The sequence below is a fragment of the Microcaecilia unicolor genome, chromosome 8 (genome assembly GCF_901765095.1).
Source record: "Microcaecilia unicolor chromosome 8, aMicUni1.1, whole genome shotgun sequence".
Taxonomy (NCBI): Eukaryota; Metazoa; Chordata; class Amphibia; order Gymnophiona; family Siphonopidae; genus Microcaecilia; species Microcaecilia unicolor.
The window spans coordinates 8390890-8410350 of record NC_044038.1 but is presented as its reverse complement, the minus strand read 5'-3'; the positions used below and the strand labels follow the sequence as shown (position 1 = coordinate 8410350).

At 46.6% G+C, this 19461-nt stretch overlaps 1 protein-coding gene across 1 annotated transcript in view; it reads left to right on the top strand.

Moving 5' to 3' along the window:
- Positions 1–160: 160 nt before the first annotated feature.
- Positions 161–19461, top strand: part of ALKBH5 (alkB homolog 5, RNA demethylase) — a 57424-nt gene continuing 38123 nt past the window's right edge. The window contains exon 1 of the mRNA XM_030211079.1: positions 161–1345. Coding sequence (XP_030066939.1) covers positions 639–1345 — 707 coding nt within the window. The 5' untranslated portion in view covers positions 161–638. The remainder of the gene's footprint in view (positions 1346–19461) is intronic.

The window sequence follows — 19461 nt, the reverse complement described above, 5'->3', positions numbered from 1 at the left end:
AGAGCGCAGGCCGATCGGTTCCTCTGAGTCCCCACTGGTCAGAGGACGTATCCAGCTGCCTCGGCTGGACTGGGTCGATCGTTTTTTTTTTGTTTGTTTTTTTTCAGCGGGTTGGCGTGGCCACCACAGTGAGTGCGCGAGAGGCGGGCGCGGAGTCTGAGAGTGCGCGTGCGTGCGTGCGTCGAGCGGGCCGACGGCGCAGGCGTACTACGTACTTTCTCCAGCGCAGCAGCATTTCCTAGTGTCTCCTCGGCGGTGACGTATTAACTGAACCGGGCTCTTCTTACTCGGCGGCGGCGGGGAGCATGGCCTCCCCCTCTTCCGGTCGCCCCGCTCCCTAGAGCTCCATGAGGGCTGAGCGGCTCCTCAGTCGCGCGCTCGGGCCTCCTCATGAGCTGACGTTCCGGGGGGTCTCGGCGGCTCCCGGAAGACAACGACGACCGACTTCTTCTCAGCCTCCCCCGACCTTCTCTTTCCGGTTTTTCTTCTCCTCCTCCCCGTCGGTGGGATGGTGCGGCCGGTGCCAGCCATGACCGGTAGCGGCCCTGCTCGCCTCACAACCGTCCGCGGCTGAGGAACCCCCCCCTTCCCCCCACCCCCAGCGACAGAGAGGAAAAAAAAGTGGCGGGAAAGCCGCGATGGCGGCCACCGGCGGTTACACGGACCTACGGGAGAAGCTCAAGTCCATGATGCCCTACCGGGAGAACCAGAAGAGCAGCCGAGGGGAGGCGGCGGCGGCGGAGGGAGGAGGAGGCGGTGGCAAGCGAAAGCACTCGGACGAGGAGTACAGCGACTACGAGGAGCAGAGGGACGAGGAGGCCCGTAAAGTCAAGCACGGCATCCGGCAGGTCCGGCTCTTCAGCCCCGACGAGTGCCTGAAGATCGAGGGCAAGATCGACGAGGTGGTGTCCCGGGCCGAGAAGGGGCTGTACCGGGACCACACCGTGGACCGGGCGCCCCTCAGGAACAAGTACTTCTTCGGCGAGGGCTACACCTACGGCTCGCAGCTGCAGAAGCGCGGGCCGGGCCAGGAGAGGCTGTACCCCAAGGGGGAGGTGGACGACATCCCCGACTGGGTGCACGAGCTGGTCATCAAGAAGCTGGTGCAGCAGCGGGTCATCCCCGAGGGCTTCGTCAACAGCGCCGTCATCAACGACTACCAGCCCGGGGGCTGCATCGTCTCGCACGTGGACCCTATCCACATCTTCGACAGGCCCATCGTGTCCGTGTCTTTCTTCAGTGACTCTGCCCTGTGCTTCGGCTGCAAGTTCCAGTTCAAGCCCATCCGGGTGTCCGAACCCGTGGTGTTCCTTCCCGTGCGGAGGGGGAGCGTCACGGTGCTCAGGTAATTCACCAAGCACATCACCTAACACTCGTGAATTGCTTTTAACTTTGCAAAGTGCTTCAAATCTCTATTGAACGACTGTATTCTGCAGTCACTTATAGTAGGCAACATTGAGGAATAGTCCTGGAGGCAGCCCAGTCACTCAGGTTTTCAGAATACCCATAATGGATATTCATGAAATAGATTTGCATGCAGATGTCTCTTACGAATATTCATTGTGGGTATCCTGAAAACCTGAGTGCCTGGGCTGCCTCTAGGACCGGGTTTCGGAACCTCTGGTCAAGTGGTTAGAGCAGCAAGCTAAGAACCATGGTAGCTAAGCACATTGCCAATGCTTTATTTATTTAGAAGATTTAGCTTGCAGCTTTTATTGGTAGCTCAGGATCAGCAATGTTAAGTAACCAGTAGGCGTTTACCTGTCCCTAAAGGACGTACAAATAGTTTGTACTTGAGGCAATGGGGAAGGTAAAATAGCTTGCCCAAGATTAGGTGTTTACCTGTCCCTAAAGGACGTACAGAATAGTTTGTACTTGAGGCAATGGGGAAGGTAAAATAGCTTGCCCAAGATTAGATAGAAGCAGTGGGATTTGAAGCCTGCCTTCTCAAGTTCTCAGGCACTGCTGTAATAACTCGGCTGCTCCCACATTTGACCTTGGGCACGTTATCTTCTTACCTCAGGTGCAAAACGTTTCCTGCCCTAGAAGGCTGACACTTCAGCTGTACCTTAAGTAACATTCCTAGAGCATATATTTAGAAACGTCAGTAATCCAGATACCAAAATATATGGGTAAGGTTTTATGTACGTGGTGGTGGGGGGGGGGGGGGGGGTGAGGATGGCAAAGAACAAGAAAGGGACATGGGACTTGATATACCGCCTTTCTGAGGTTTTTGCAACTACATTCAAAGCAGTTTACATATATTCAGGTACTTATTTTGTACCAGACTGTAGTGAAACTAGGTCCTGACTGCTGCATAAACTAAAAGAAACAGGATGTGTGTTTATCTACAGGGAAGTTGGGCAGCATGTAAACAGACTATTTACCTAAGTAAATGACTTCTGGAAATTACCTTCATTATACTATTTCAAAATATAATGCCAATTATATGTATATATATTTACAGGGTTATTGTGGGAGGGGTGTGGTGTTGGAGTGATTATGATTGTGTTTAACTCTTAAGCAGAGGTGGGAAGAGACCTAGGGGCCAGAAAGGTAACTGTTAGTGTGTATGTCTGAAGGATTTCTTAAACAACAAAAAAAAAGTCCATATTCAATGCAAAAGTAACCAACAAAGTTCTCTAGAGAGAACATGAGCAGAATTTTTTGATCTTGTGAGCCTTCTAATAGGGCCTTAACTTTCAAGAGCGCTGTAGATAAAAAATCTCTATTCAAGAAGAACTTTATAACAGGAAGAAAAAGTACTTTAAGGGTGATATCATTTGAGAATCCATCTTCAAAACCTTGGAGTATTGTTGAACATAAAACCTTGATTGGGAACGTTAAAGATTCCACAATATTGGACTTTATTTTCAACCTGAGCAATACAGTGAGATGGGTTGTCCTGGACCAAGATTTTTATTTGAAGTTTCTAAAGCAGGTAGGTAACAGTTGCATATTGACTCCAGACTTCTGTAGGAAAAGGACAAGAGTTTTGAAACACAGCCATTTCAACATCAGCAGGTACCATTCTTGGGGATTTACTGAGATTCTCCAGTGTAACTGATCTTTCCTGCTGCTGTAGATCTCTAGAAATTTGTGGTGATGCTAGCACTGTCTTCAGTCTCAACCAGCATTCTTCCGCAGTTCTGCGCCAATTCACTGATGCAGTGTTTTTGGCAAACTAACACATAGAAACAGAAAATGACAGCAGACAAAGACCACTGTCATCGGCCTGCATTGAACTTGTGTCTTTGATTAAGGATAAGTTATCTGTATTTCAACTAAGATGCAGAAAAGAATTGTGAAGTATTTTTCAAATCTAAATGTAAACCAGAGTGGTATGGAATTTATATTTCTAAATTAGAGATTGTAATCACAAAAAAAGAGGGTAATACAGCATACAATATAGACAAGAAAAAGCAACACTGGGCCGTCAAGAAAGAGACAATGGCAGTCCTTTATTGTGAAAAAGACCCTTTTCACAATAAAGGACTGCCATTGTCTCTTTCTTGAAGGCACAATGTTGCTTTTTCTTGTCTAAATTAGAGATTGGAAATGTTGTAGACTACCATTGGTGAATAAACTTCCTGGAATTTATTATACTTGACCAGCGTTAAGGTGTTAGTGAGTAATATTGTAAAGCAGGAATTTTGTTTTGAATTTGATGATTCATGTAGTTGCCTGCCTTTGGTAGACCTCGATGTTAGGTAGTTCTAAAAATTTAGAGCTACTTCAAAGAATAGAGGATGTTTAGAGACTAGAGAAACACAATTTGGGTTTGATTTTTTTAGGGTTGTCTAGATCAAAGAATTTGATTAGACATGTTGTGGAGTAGGGGAAATGCTTAGTATTAGGGTACATTGATAGTATTAGGGTACATCTATACCAATCAGTAGATCTTGTAAATTATAGTTGGACAAGAGATCTTTCAGGTTCAACATACTAACGATGACAGGTCCATTTTGTGCTGCTCCATTCTGGAGGTACATGATGGCTTTTCAGTTACTGGCTATAATTCTTTAATTTGTATAGACTTTCCTCTAAGAATATATGCAAATCTTCCCTCCCCCCCCCCCCCCCCCCCCCCCCAAACTGGCAACAAATTTGAAGTTTTACTATTCAGGGTACCCCTCTTCTTTGTGTCTTCTGCTCGGATCTTTTCACACTCTTAGCTCAAGACTCATTTTTTCTTTTTTCACGCTTGGGTATCTGCGCTCTATTCACCCCCCACTTGAACCCTGATTATTTCTTCTGTTTTCACGCTCAGGCATCTGCGCTCTATTCACCCCCCACTTGAACCCTGATTATTTCTTCTGTTTTCACGCTCAGGCATCTGCGTTCTGTTCACCCCCTCCTGGACACTGGATCTCTCCCTATTTTTCTTCATTCACTTATAATTTGTTTGGACTCTTCTATGAATGTGTGCAACTGGCAACAAATTCTAGCAGTTTAAGGGTGCATTGCCTTAAAGATTCTTTTCTCCTGTTGTTTTCTAGATCTGCTACCTGTAGTCTGAGGATTATAGGGGAACACCACAAATATATCTGAAGGGGTAAAATAACCATTTGTTGTTCGTTTCGTTCACTCATATTTTTTCAGCCTTGCTTATCCAAGGGAGCCAGTAAAATATCCTTTCATCATTTGGTTGACCACTTCTGTGCATTTTCTAGTTTCGCTGTATCTTTATTTTTTTTATTTTAGAAAGGGGTGACTAGAAATGTACACAGCACTTATGTAGTGTATATCCTGGTTTAAATAGTGCCGAGTCTAAGATCTGTTTCTCTGTGCAGAAAAGTCCCTGAGGGAAAAATCAGAAATGAAGCTCAAACCACCGCAGTTAGTGGTATAGATAAATTTGTAGGTTTTATGGCATGGTGGTTTTGGAGGTGAGTGTGGTTGGCACTTTAATCTTTACTGTTGATAATTTGTACTTTATGGCTTTAAACAGGTTTGGCAAAAGTTTGGAAGGTAAACTTTGAATGGCATTACTGTTCTAGTTTTATCAAAGTTCTTAACATAAAAAAACTTTTTTGACCAGAAGATGGGGAAATTGATGCTTAGCTCTGCGGTTTTTCTCTCTCTTTTTGTATGCTAATAAATACAGAAAAATATTCTTTATTTGGAAAGTTTATTATTGAATTGATCTAAGTGGTGATGAGGGCACAAAAATTCTTTTTAGTCTTCCTTTCCATCTCCTGAACTTACACATGGAGCTCTTCATTCTGGTATTCAGTATACTTGGCTCCCCTTATCTACCTACTAGCTGTTAAGCCCGTAGCAACGGGCTAGTTTTTTGTTTTCCTATGCCCCCCGGTCCACCAACCCTGCTCTCTCCCCCCCAGCGTCTGTTTCCATCAATTCCGCCCCTCCTTCCCTCCCTGCTCCCTCCTCCTCCAATTTCCATGCCCATGTCCAAGCCCTCCTCCCTATTGGGCTGTACTACTGATGGAGGCGGGGCTTGGACTTCTACACTCTCAGCGTTCCGACTCTTCTGCGCATTTGCAGGTGAGTCGGTCACTTGCCGTTTATATGTTTGATAGTCCTTGTCATTAGTGCGCCTCTGTAGAACATCTCTTCTCTCTGCCCTTTTTGTCCCCTGCTCCTTTGGACTCTACATGATTTATAGCACTTGTCTATTTAGCATCAACCCTATAAAACTCACTTCCTTCTGCTTACAGACAGAGCTTTCCCATACACTGTTTAAAGCTGCCTGAAGGACTATTTTGTTTCTCAGACCTCTCTGGAAAATTATGGCAGTTAACCTGTTCTTTGGCCTTTGATATTTGTTCTGTTTTTGTGAATAATTTTTATGCTATAATTTTGATCTTTACATGTTTTGCCTCTATTTTGATTTTGACATGTTTTGCCTCCTGTCCTGTTTAGATTATGGCATTCCTTTCTTATTTTTATTTAGTCTGTAAACAGCTTTGCTGTGATGACACTTGAAAGATAGTATAGTAAATTTTTAATAATCATAAAACACCCCATCAAGAATTGGGAGAGTACCTAATAATGATGTCCTTGAAACACGGTGGTTTTGTGCTTTAAGAAAATTCCCCACATAAAAGGTTCGAGCATCTTAACCAGAGTCATTTTGCGCTTAAAATTGTTTAAAAAGAAGTTAGATCTGTCTGTAATCTGACCTTGTAGCAAAAGTTGCCCTGCATCCTTGTTTAATGTGCGCTTTCCAAGTATGGCACGCCCAGTTTTACAAGGCTGAAAGTGGGCTGTGAGAAATGTCTGGGAAATTGTGTAGATACATTCACAATTTCTTAAACTCCCAAAATTTGTGCAAGTGATACTTTGAGGGACATTTTCAAAGCAACACCTAAGTCCAAAAATAATCCTACTCATAATGTCTAAAAATACCACCCATCTCACAGCCATAATCAAACAGGAAAAATGTCTAGATTTCCTGTTCAATTATGGTTGATATGGACGTTTTTGCACTGAAAATGTCGAAAACAAATAGCCATTTTCCAAAGTGAAACGTCCAACTTTTAAATAATAAAAATGGCCATGAACGACTGGCAGCATTTTCAAAAATATGACCACACAGACGTTCCTGCGGAAAAGAAGAGTAGCCTAGTGGTTAGTGCAGTGAACTGTAACCCAAAGGAGATGGGTTGAAACCTCATTGTCAGTTAATCCCTTTTGGGTCCTCCTTAGTCCCGCCTTCAAATGCCCCCCTTGGTATTTGGACAAACTACAGTGTGAAATGTCCAAATTGACAATTTGTAGCAGATGGATGTTTTCAGGCATTTTAAGATGCACATTTATTTATATATATAATATAAGTGTGTGTGTGTGTGTGTTAACAAGTGCTAAATTGTAGGCAAAAGTGTGTTAAGTTTTTGTTACCACCACCCTTGTGAGAGAGGCAGGAAAGAGTTGTCTGTAGTTTTCTGTATGAGTGTATACTTGAGGCAACTTTTATAGTTTATTGAAAAATTTGCTTGACCGCTCTAAACAAATAGAGTACAAAGACAGCTGCCAAGGCAGAGCAGTGTACAATCTATTCAGAAAAGAAGGGAACTCCAATAATGATAGGAAAAGACAAGCATTTTGTGGTGGTGGATGTGAAATAAAAAGGATGCCTTTGTCAAGGGTGGGGGTGGGTTTTAAATTTGCTCTCCTATCAAAGTCTCAAAGGTACTTTAACAAGTAGGCATTTTCCTGCTCATGAAAGCGTACAGTCTTCAACTTTTTGTACGCCAGATGGTGGTGGATGAAGTGATGCGTCTAGGAGAACTTTTGAACCTGGTGTTTCTCCACTCTGGATGTGAGACGATAGATAGTGTCTTTCAGAAATTGTGTGTGTGCATATCTCTGCTGATTTCCATTCGGATGCTGTTTCTACTTACACACTTCTGTGCTGCATTTTTTTATAGGTTTCAGTGCAGGTAGGGATGTCATTTTGCTGCTTCAGAGTGGTCAGAATGAACCCATTTTTCTGATACCAGAATTTATAGCTTTCCTGGTAATGGAAATCTGTGAATATATGTTGAAAAATTAAAAGCCGCAGGATTCTACTGCATATACCTGGATCTAAAAAGACTTCAGATTATGACCCTAGTTCACCTCTGGGGAAACTGCATTCATCTCGGGGGGGGTTCTGGTATAGAGGAAAATCCTAAACGTAGATATCTCTTGAGATTGTGACCACCTAAAGCTAGAAAAATAAATAAATTACAGTGCCTCTATATGGGAAGGATAAATCGCAAGGAAATATTCATGTCTCCAGTTCCACTTTTGTAGCAACCACTTGCCTGAAGCAAAAAGCTGATGAAAAGTGGGCTTTTAAAAATGCAGTTTATAGTGATGATATATGGTTTTGTGCTGTTTTCTTTCTGCATCAGATGTCGCAAAACTGTAGTTACCTACATAAAAGCATTTGTGCTCTATTTATTATAAATGATTCAATGTAGAAAATGTGAAGAAAGATAAAATGATGAAAGGGGCCAAAAGACTACGGAGGGGAGAGGGAGACACTTTTAAAGGTCAGACTTTCCAGCAGTGACAAATCAAAACAAATAAAGTAAGACTTTTTGAAGTTAAAATGATCCACAAGCAAACAGGGAGTTAATGCACCAAGAAGCTAACATTTTTTTTCTAATGTTTAACTCCCTTACAATCACCCGCTGACCTTTATACAGCTTTGAAAACATGATGTTATAATCCAGGCTATGGTTAACCTGTATATTCAGTGTCATCCTTATCTCATTTTGTGGTGACCTGATAGGGAGTAACTACTGAAGCTAGTTAATCTCATAAGAAGTCTCACTTTTGCTGACCCATTTCTATGTAATCCTCCTAATTACACAGCACGTGCCAACTCTATTTATATTATCTGTAGTAAATAGAAAACAATAACAAGAAAAGGAAAGTATGATACTTTTTTTTTTAATTGGACTAACTTATTTCTTGACTAGCTTTCTAAGGCCAAAACACTTTAAAGTATGCCTACGAGCCTTCTCAGGAGAAGCCCCCACACTCTGGAATTTACTCCCACAGGGGCTACATCTAACTTGAGATGTAACAGGTAAAACCCTGGCTTTATTCCCAAGCCTTTTAATACATAGGATGCCTGACTATACACTCATTCTGCACCTGGGCTAGCTTGCTACACACATAACTTAGACCAGTTCCTTATATCTTGATTAGTCACCCATTTGATTATCCCAACTGACTCTACTACTACTTATCACTTCTATAGCGCTACAAGGCATACACAGCGCTGTATGCCATACATGAAAAAGACAGTCCCTGCTCAAAGAGCTCACAATCTAAATAGGACAAACACACAAACAGACAACTAAGCGGTAAGGGAATTTAAAGAGAGGTGGGGATAAAACTCAGTACCATGTATCTTGTCCCCATCTATATATCTGCATTTGGCCCCTCAGCTATATGATAAGCTGTGTTGTAGAAAAGCATTAGTATCATTGCAATGTTATTTGAATGGTAACAAAGATAAGGGTTTCCTATCACATTATAAACCATAAAATTAAAATATTCAACCCTCCCCTCCCACCTTCCCCACCCCAAGATATTTGAATTCTCTAAGTGCTTATTAGATATTCCATAACTCTTATTTGCATTTCGGTGCTGTTAAATGTGTATATTTTTCATGGTAGTCTTATTAGGTTTCAATTTGCTGTTTTCAAGTTTTCTTCTTTCATTGTATGTGTTTATACTAGTACATTTTACTACTGTTATTCTGTTAAAATTGTAAGTTTGATGTTAAACCGTACCTACTGTACACCGCCTTGGGTGAATCTCTTCATAAAGGTGGTTAATAAATCCCGGTAAATAAAATAAATGAAATAAAAGCATTCCAATGATGATCTTGAGGGAAAGGGGGGAGGGGAGGGTTGAATGTTTTAATTTTTTGCTTCCTAATGTGATAGGAAACCTGTAACTTAAACTTTCTCAAGTAGATGTCCAAATAATCTTAACTTATTTAAAAATGCCCTTTTAGTATGCTGAGCATAAGGTCATTGATGCATTGCTCACCCACAGATGCCATCTTGGTTTGCTTTTGGTGCCTGTGGAAGGTGGTCTGTTTTTTTAGCTTCTGGTTCATCTCCCTAATATAGTGCCCTTCACATTTTCTACATTGAGGAAGTGCTTCAGTAGGATCCATTTATGTTGAATAGTTTGCCCGTGTGGGTCCTGTGATGTGTTCTGGCACAATTAGTCTGGTGTTTTGCAAGGACTTAGGTCGAAAAGAAGAGAATGGAACTTTCTTGTCTAGTTTGCTTTTCAATAATTTTGGCTTCATAATTGGTGGTGGTCAGAAGGCAAACATTGGTAAAGCTGGAAATATCTCAGTAATGCATCCTCCTGGAGTAGTGGACATAGGTCTCTATGATTTTTTTTATTTTGCCAATTTTGCTTGCTCTGGATTGAATATCGCTAAAAGAGGGACTCGGGGGGGGGGGGGTCTTTTTTTTTTTTTGTACTGCTATAGGTTTTCCCTGGGTATTAATGATGAAGAAATACTTCTGGAGGTCATTTTGGGTTGTAGGTTTTCTATTTGAAGGATTCTGTCAGGATTTTGATGTTTATCTGTCTCTATTGGGTAAGAATATATACAATGTGGCTGTGTATCTGCAGTAATCCATTGACCAAACCCACTTAATACATATTTCTATGTTCTCCACCTTAAGCAAGGAATTCCTAATGCTTTATCACTTTTCCTGTTGAACATTTTAAATTACCACCAAGTTCTTTCCTGCACAGGCCCAAGTATAATCTTTCCTAACTCTTTATGCTTTATGAAGTACAAAGACTCAGCTTTAAAAGTAACCAACCAGTTAATCCACCTTGAGTAATCATTGTTCTGTGCAGCTTTGATCAGGTTATAAACAACCTACGGTAAATGACAAAACTGCCAAGAGGTGTGGGTGCAAACATGTTAAAAAGTCTAATTCAGTTTCTGTTAAATTTGTAATTATTTTACTGATTAATGAAAATGAGGAATACAAGATAGACCGACTTCATGCTTCTGCCAACTCTAATATCCAATCAAATCCAGAGTTAATATGAGCTGACCCTATACACTGTGTACTGTAAATGATCCAGGTTCAAATTCTCCATTCCCTTGGGCCGAGTAAATGCTTTGCTTGTGTATAGAGAGAGACATAGACCATACCTGGCTCTTAAAATATTCTTGACCAAACAAAAACACATTAAACTTGCCCATGTCTTCCAGTACCCACTCATCACATATTACTTATTTATATTTTAATTAAACTCTGGAATTCATTGCTGTAGAACATAGTGAAGGCGGTTAGCTTGGCAGAGTTTAAAAAGGGGTTAGACGGTTTCCTAAAGGACAAGTCCATAAACCACTACTAAATGGACTTGGGAAAAATCCACAATTCCAGGAATAACATGTATAGAATGTTTGTACGTTTGGGAAGCTTGCCAGGTGCCCTTGGCCTGGATTGGCCGCTGTCGTGGACAGGGTGCTGGGCTCGATGGACTTTTGGTCTTTCCCCAGTGTGGCATTACTTATGTACTTACATATCAAAAATACTTTATATACTGCTTCTGAGAATTACTTTCAAAGCAGTTCACAAAGGAATTCTAAATACACAGGTTCATTACATACATAGAAACATTGGCAGTATGAGAGCATATGCATTGTCATACTGAGTCAGACTGAGGGTCCATCAAGCCCACTATCCTGTCTCCAGGTCACAAGTCTCTGGCAAGATCCCCAAATACAAGAAAGCATTGAAATAAAAGTACCTGTCAAGACTAAATTCCATATCATCAAGCTGATCAATCCATAGACTGGTGGGTTGTGTCCATCTACCAGCAGGTGGAGATAGAGAGCAAACTTTTGCCTCCCTATATGTGGTCATGTGCTGCCGGAAACTCCTCAGTATGTTCTCTATCTCAGCAGGTGGTGGTCACACACAGCAGCAGCTCTGGCTAGGCCTCCAAGCCTAATTTTTAGGTTTTGTTGAGTGCCTGGGGTTGAGGGCTCTTTTGAGCAAGTGCAAACCTGGTGGTGCCAGGTCCCTCCTTTTCTCCCCCCTCCCGCTGGCTCCGTTTACAAAAAAAAAAAAAAAAATTTTGAACGTCCTTAAAGGCGTTTATTTCGACGTTTATTTAAGCGTCTATTGCAGCTACTCACTGGGACACCAGGTCGTTACAACTCGGAGCGGACAGCAGGTAATTTTTACCTTTTATAGCGGGCAGGGGGTTCCCCGATTCTTCTCCTCGTGGCATATGGCGTCGGAGGGCGAGGGCGCAAAGGGTCGCTCCCCGGGTCGCTTGAGCGCTTCTAGAGGGGATGCGGGGGTCTTAAAGCCTGATTCGCCCTTGTTGGGTAGCAGTTTCGTGATCGATGAATGCCCCGGTCCTTCCTCCGGCGTGGTGGTTTTTCCCGCCATAAACGCCCATCCCCCGCTCCTCGCCTCCGCCATCTTGGCCGGCCACGCGGCTTGGACGGCTTCTTCTTGGGCCGCCCTTGAGGTTGGAGACATTAATGCCATGAACGCCCTTAATTTGGGCGACGGCACAGAAGCGGCTAAAGTTAAGAGCCGTTCTTCCCGCGCGGCTCCTTCGCGGAGTTTCGCGCCGGACGCCATTTTGGATGCGCAGCATGTCTCTCCCCCGCTATTGCGAGCGCCGGTTGAGGGTGCGCCTAGGGCTGTTGCCCAGGCTGCGGAAGTGCACAGTCTGGGGGGTTTCTCCCCCGAGTTTGTTTTGCTGCTGCATCAGGCCTTCCTCATGCATAACGCTGCCCCTGCTCCCTCGTCTGGTAAAGAGGTTGAGGTTCCCAGAGGTAAACGCCCTCGGGTTGATTCCCAGGCCTTGGAGGAATTTGTCTCCTCCGATGTAGATGAGGGCAGCGTGTCTGAGGTCTCCCAACGGTCCTTTGCGGATTCCTTGGAGGAGACGGATCCCCGCTCGGATGGAGCGGATGACCCCTCTGCAGCGCGGCTTCTTCGCCCAGAGGATTTGCCCAACCTGTTGTTACAGGCCATGGACACTTTGAAGATTTCCTCTCCGGAGGACGTCTCTCCCTCAGCCCCTGTTGGCTCCGCCATTATGCTGGGGACGAAGCGCCCGCCTAGAACCTTCCACGTGCATGATGCCATGCACACCTTAATTTCGGCTCAATGGGATGTCCCAGAAGCGAGCCTTAAAGTGGCTAGGGCTATGTCCCGCCTCTATCCTTTGGCTGTGAGTGAACGTGAGGCCTATCTGTGGCCTACCGTGGATTCTTTAATCACTGCGGTGACTAAGAAAACGGCGTTGCCGGTGGAAGGTGGCACGGCCCTAAAGGACGCCCAAGACAGAAGATTGGAGGCGGCCTTAAGGTCGTCCTATGAGGCTTCTGCTTTAAATTTGCAGGCCTCAGTTTGCGGTTCCTATGTGGCCAGGGCGTGCCTGACTATGGTGCGGCGGGCTTCCCCCTCGGATTCTTCCTTGAGGGATGATTGGCCGGCCCTGGAATCGGGCTTGGCCTATTTGGCAGACTTGCTGTATGATGTCTTGAGAGCCTCAGCTAAAGGCATGGCTCAGACAATCTCTGCGCGGCGGTGGCTTTGGCTGAAGCATTGGTCTGCTGACCACGCCTCTAAATCCCGCCTGGCTAGATTGCCTTTTAAAGGCAAGCTGCTCTTTGGGGTCGAGCTGGACAAAATCGTGACCGATCTCGGCACGTCTAAGGGCAAGAAGTTACCAGAGGTCAGGGCTCGAGCTAGTGCTCGCCCCGGTACCTCCAGAGGACGGTTTCAGGAAGCCCGTCGGTACCGCCCGGGCAGATCGGGTTCTTCTGCCTCCTCTTCCTTTAAGAGGACCTTCTCCCCCAAGCAGCGTTCCTTTCGCAGAGACCGCCGTCCCGGAGGTGCTCCCTCCGGTCCTCCCCCAGGGTCTCGTACCCAATGACGGGGTCTTGGTCCACGCCCCAGTGCAGATTGGAGGACGGCTGTCCTCGTTTCTGGGCGAGTGGACCACAATAACTTCAGACGCTTGGGTGCTGGAAGTCATCAGAGACGGCTACAAGCTAGAGTTCTGCCGACCCTTAGGAGACGGGTTTGTACTCTCTCCCTGCAAGTCTCCGGTCAAAGCTGTGGCAGTGCAGCAGACCTTGGACAATCTCATCCGCCTGGGGGCGGTCGTTCCGGTGCCAGAAAATCAGCTTGGCAAGGGACGTTACTCCATTTACTTTGTGGTACCAAAGAAAGGAGGTTCTGTCCGGCCTATCCTCGACCTCAAGGGGGTCAATCGGGCCTTGAAAGTTCGGCACTTCGCATGGAGACTCTCCGCTCTGTTATAGCGGCAGTGAAGGCAGGGGAGTACCTGGCATCCTTGGACATCAAGGAAGCGTACTTGCATATTCCCATCTGGCCTCCTCATCAACGCTTCCTGCGTTTTGCAGTACTGGGCCGACACTTCCAGTTCAGAGCCCTCCCGTTCGGGTTGGCTACTGCTCCGCGGACCTTCTCCAAAGTAATGGTGGTCATCGCGGCCTTCCTGAGGAAGGAAGGAGTACAAGTCCATCCTTATCTGGACGACTGGTTGATCCGAGCCCCCTCTTATGCAGAGTGCGGCAAAGCTGTGAACCGGGTGGTTGCTCTTTTGAGCTCCCTGGGATGGATCATCAACTGGGAGAAAAGCCAGCTGCGCCCCACTCAGTCCCTGGAGTATCTGGGAGTTCGATTCGACACCCAAGTGGGCAGAGTGTTCCTGCCAGACAATCGGATTGTCAAGCTTCAGGCTCAGGTGAACCAGTTCCTAGTAGCCTCTCCTCTTCGGGCTTGGGACTATGTGCAGCTGTTGGGCTCTATGACGGCCACGATGGAAGTAGTGCCCTGGGCCAGGGCTCATATGAGACCACTACAACACTCTCTGCTGCAGCGCTGGACTCCAATGTCGGAGGATTATGCTGTACGCCTTCCCTTGGACCCAGCAGTGCGCATGGCGCTGAGCTGGTGGACGCAGACAGACAAGTTGTCTGCAGGAATGCCTCTGGTGACCCCGGAGTGGATTGTCGTCACGACGGACGCCTCTTTGTCGGGCTGGGGAGCCCATTGCTTGGGAAGGACAGCGCAGGGGCTCTGGTCTCCTGCAGAGGCAAAGTGGTCTATCAACCTCCTGGAACTCAGAGCCATTCGGTTGGCGCTTTTGGAGTTCATCCCGGTACTGGCGTTGAAACCAGTACGGGTTCTGTCGGACAATGCCACGGCTGTGGCCTATGTCAACCGCCAGGGAGGTACCAAGAGCGCCCCTCTAGCCGAGGAGGCTATGAATCTATGCCAGTGGGCGGAAGCGAACCTGGAGCAGCTTTCAGCGGCCCACATTGCCGGAGTCATGAATGTCAAGGCGGACTTTCTCAGTCGCCATACCTTGGAGCCCGGAGAGTGGCAGCTATCTGCTCAGGCGTTCTTGGACATCACGAAGCGCTGGGGCCAGCCGAGCCTAGATCTGATGGCGTCATCGGCCAATTGCCAAGTGCCGCGCTTCTTCAGCAGAGGACGGGACCCTCGATCCCTGGGAGTAGATGCTCTTCTCCAACAGTGGCCGACACAGGAGCTTCTCTATGTGTTCCCGCCCTGGCCCATGTTGGGCAGGGTGCTAGACCGGGTGGCAAAGCATCCCGGCAGGGTAATCCTGGTGGGCCCGGATTGGCCCAGACGTCCCTGGTATGCGGACTTGATCAGGTTCTCAGTCGACGATCCTCTGCGACTGCCAGTGGAGCAGGGCCTGTTACATCAGGGGCCCGTGGTGATGGAGGATCCCTCCCCCTTTGGTCTTACGGTCTGGCTATTGAGCGGCAGCGTCTGAGGAAGAAGGGCTTCTCAGACAAGGTCATCGCCACTATGCTGAGAGCGAGGAAGCGCTCTACTTCTACTGCTTACGCCAGGGTTTGGCGTATCTTTGCAGCGTGGTGTGAAGCAGGCTTACTTTCTCCCTTCACTGCTCCAATTTCTTCAGTGTTGGCGTTCCTGCAAGAAGGTCTGGAGAAAGGCCTGTCGCTCAGTTCCCTTAAAGTCCAGGTAGCGGCTCTGGCTTGCTTCAGGGGCCGCCTGAAGGGTGCTTCCCTGGCTTCGCAGCCAGATGTGGTGCGCTTTCTCAAGGGAGTTAATCACCTGCGCCCTCCTCTGCACTCAGTGGTGCCTGCGTGGAATCTCAACCTGGTACTAAGAGCATTGCAGAAGCCGCCTTTTGAAACCCTTGTCGAGGGCATCTCTGAAAGACCTGACGTTGAAAGCAGTCTTTTGGTGGCTATCACTTCAGCCAGAAGAGTTTCCGAGCTCCAGGCGCTCTCCTGTCGAGAGCCTTTTCTGCGGTTCACTGAGGCAGGAGTGACTATTCGCACTGTGCCTTCCTTCCTGCCCAAGGTTGTTTCTCGCTTCCATGTGAATCAGCAGCTCTGTCTCCCTTCCTTTCGTAGGGAGGACTACCCAGAGGAGTACTCTGCGCTTAAATATCTGGATGTGAGACGAGTCATCATCAGATACTTGGAAGTGACCAATGATTTCCGGAAATCGGATCATCTGTTTGTCCTGTTTGCAGGTCCTCGTAAGGGTCTGCAGGCTGCTAAGCCTACAGTGGCAAGATGGGTCAAGGAAGCCATTGCAGCGGCTTATGTGGCCGCGGGGAAGGTGCCGCCTATCCAGCTGAAGGCTCACTCCGCGAGAGCTCAGGCGGCCTCGATGGCAGAGGCCGGATCCGTCTCCTTGGAAGAGATATGCAAGGCGGCAACTTGGGCTTCGGCTCATACATTCTCCAAGCATTACCGTTTGACTGTGGCTGCACGGGCGGAGGCCCGGTTTGGAGCTTCAGTGTTGAGGTCAGGGATTTCAATGTCCCGCCCTGGGTGAGTACTGCTTCGGTACATCCCACCAGTCTATGGATTGATCAGCTTGATGATATGGAAGGTAAAATTATGTATAATCATACCTGATAATTTTCTTTCCATTAATCATAGCTGATCAATCCATAGCCCCTCCCAGATATCTGTACTGTTTTTATTCTGGTTGCATTTCAGGTTCAAGTTTAGTCTTCAGTTACTTCAGAAAGACTTCGTGTTCAAGTTTTTTCACTTGGATTCTTCAAGAGTTAAGACGAGTTTGTGTTACAGTGAGCTGCTGCATTCCTCTCCCCTCCGTTTTACGGGGCTGGATTGAGATTTAAATTCTGCCGGCACTCCCTCCCGCTTCGTGCGGCTGTAGGGCAGCTTTGTACCCCTCCCGCTTCGGCGGTGTTAGGGTCAGTCAGCTCCTCCCGCGGTTGCGGTTGCAGGATAAGCCAGATCCCCCCGCATCGGCGGGTGTGGTGTCCCTCCCCCGCTCCGCGGGGATGAGCTGGACGGATTCCCCTCCCCCACTTGTGTGGGGATGAGCTGGGTTAATTCCCCTCCCCCGTTTCGGCGGTGGTGAGCTGGGCAGAGTGTCCCTTCGTGGGTGTAATTCTCTAAGTGCTGAGTCCTGCGGATGGAGCTTTGATATCGACATACTGAGGAGTTTCCGGCAGCACATGACCACATATAGGGAGGCAAAAGTTTGCTCTCTATCTCCACCTGCTGGTAGATGGACACAACCCACCAGTCTATGGATTGATCAGCTATGATTAATGGAAAGAAAATTATCAGGTATGATTATACATAATTTTACCATTTTAAGCATAAGCAAATATCATGTGAACATTGGGAACTGAAGCAGTAAAAAAAAAAAAAAAGCTGCCATCATCAGGTGGTTTGTTTACAGATAAAATATGTAGTAAATTATGTAACATAGTAGATGACGGCAGAAAAAGACCTGCATGGTCTATCTAGTCTACCCAAGATAAACTCATCTTGAATTTGTACCTGTCTTTTTCAGGGCACAGACCGTATAAGTCTGCCCAGCAGTATTTCCCGCCTCCCAACCACCAGTCCCGTCTCCCATCACCGGCTCTGGTACAGACCGTATAAGTCTGCCCTCCCCTATCCTTGCTTCCCAACCACCACCCCTCTCTTCCCCCCACCTGCTCCGCCACCCAATTTCAGCTAAGCTTCTGAGGATCCATTCCTGCTGCACAGGATTCCTTTATGCATATCCCACGCATGTTTGAATTCCGTTACCGTTTTCATCTCCACCACCTCCCGCGGGAGGGCATTCGAAGCATCCACCACCCTCTCCGTGAAAAAATACTTCCTGACATCTTTTTTGAGTCTGCCCCCCTTCAATCTCATTTCATGTCCTCTCGTTCTACCGCCTTCCCATCTCCGGAAAAGATTTTTTTGCGAATTAATACCTTTCAAGTATTTGAACGTCTGTATCGTATCACCCCTGTTCCTCCTTTCCTCCAGGGTATACATGTTCAGGTCAGCAAGTCTTTGGTCATATGTCTTGGAACGCAAATCCCATACCGTTCTTGTAGCTTTTCTTTGCACCGCTTCCATTTTTTTAACATCCTTCGCAAGGTACGGCCTCCAAAACTGAACACAATACTCCAGGTGGGGCCTCACCAACGACTTGTACAGGGGCATCAACACTTCCTTTCTTCTGCTGATCACACCTCTCTCTATACAGCCTAGCAACCTTCTCGCTACGGCCACCGCCTTGTCACACTGTTTCGTCGCCTTCAGATCCTCGGATACTATCACCCCTCTCCCCCTCAGTACCTATCAGACTCTACCCGCCTAACACATACGTCTCTCGTGGGTTTCTACTCCCTAAATGCATCACTGCATTTCTTCGCATTGAATTTTAATTGCCAAACCTCAGACCATTCTTCTAGCTTCCTCGGATCCCTTTTCATGCTTTCCACTCCCTCCCGGGCGTCCACTCTGTTGCAAATCTTAGTATCATCCGCAAATAGGCAAACTTTACCTTCTAACCCTTCGGCAATGTCACTCACAAATATATTGAACAGAATCGGCCCCAGCACCGATCCCTGAGGCACTCCGCTATGTGCAGTTTCCTTCTCCGATTCAGAAAAGGGGGAAAAGGGTGGGGAAGGGAGGATGAGGTGATCTGGTTGAGAATTCAAGATTAAACTTGTAATGGAAGTACTCTATGTATTGTGGGTAGAAAGATAGGGCTGTGAGGGTTGGAGGAGAAAGGAGTTCAGCGCGGCAGAGAGGGTTGGAGGCAGTGGGCTTTTTCTAGGAAAAAATGTGCCGGTACTCATGCAGAGCCAACCTTAGAGAGTGAGGTAGCCAGGGCTTTTTACCTTTTTTTTTTTTTTTTTTCCTCCCAGCTAGTACAATGAATGCAGCCAGAATGGCTCTACATGGAAGGCAGCTGCATCTAAATCTCTGGGCCACAGATTTGAGGTTAGTTAGTGCACAAAGGGCAGGGAGATTTTGAGTGAGAAATATAATGTGGTGGATAAGGATGCTTTTGGAAGACAGGACAAAAGGTGTCGGTACTCCATAATGGTGCACACCAGCTGGAAAAAAGCCCCGATTGGAGGCAAGAGTGTTTTGTCAGGTGGACATAGTACATTTGTTTTAACAAGTCCCATACCAGACTGGAAGGCGGTCAGCATGAATTTGAAATATATGAAGTTTGCATGGGTATATGGTTCTAGAGGTCAACAAAGACGGTGGTTCATGAGACTGGGAATGAGCGGAGTAAGTGCATTCAAAGCAGTGGATAGTATTTTAGGAAGAGACTGCCTCATTGAAAGATGAGAGGAGAAGCAAGACAGCGGTGGAGCCCACCAGCTTTCTTTCACCTGACATATCTCTACTATAATAAAAGGCACCTTCAACTTTGTAAGGCTGACTCTGTGGCTTCAAGTGAAGGGTTTCGTAAGGATCGTTAGGTTCGTCGCTCTGTAACCATCTCTCGCCCCGCCCTCACGCCTCTGATAGGTCCGCCGCCCTCAACGTCATCACGTTTCGAGGGCGGCGGACCTATCAGAGGCGTGAGGGCGGGGCCGACAGATGGTAACAGAGCGAAGAACCTGACGAAAATTACGAAACTTTCACTTCAATGA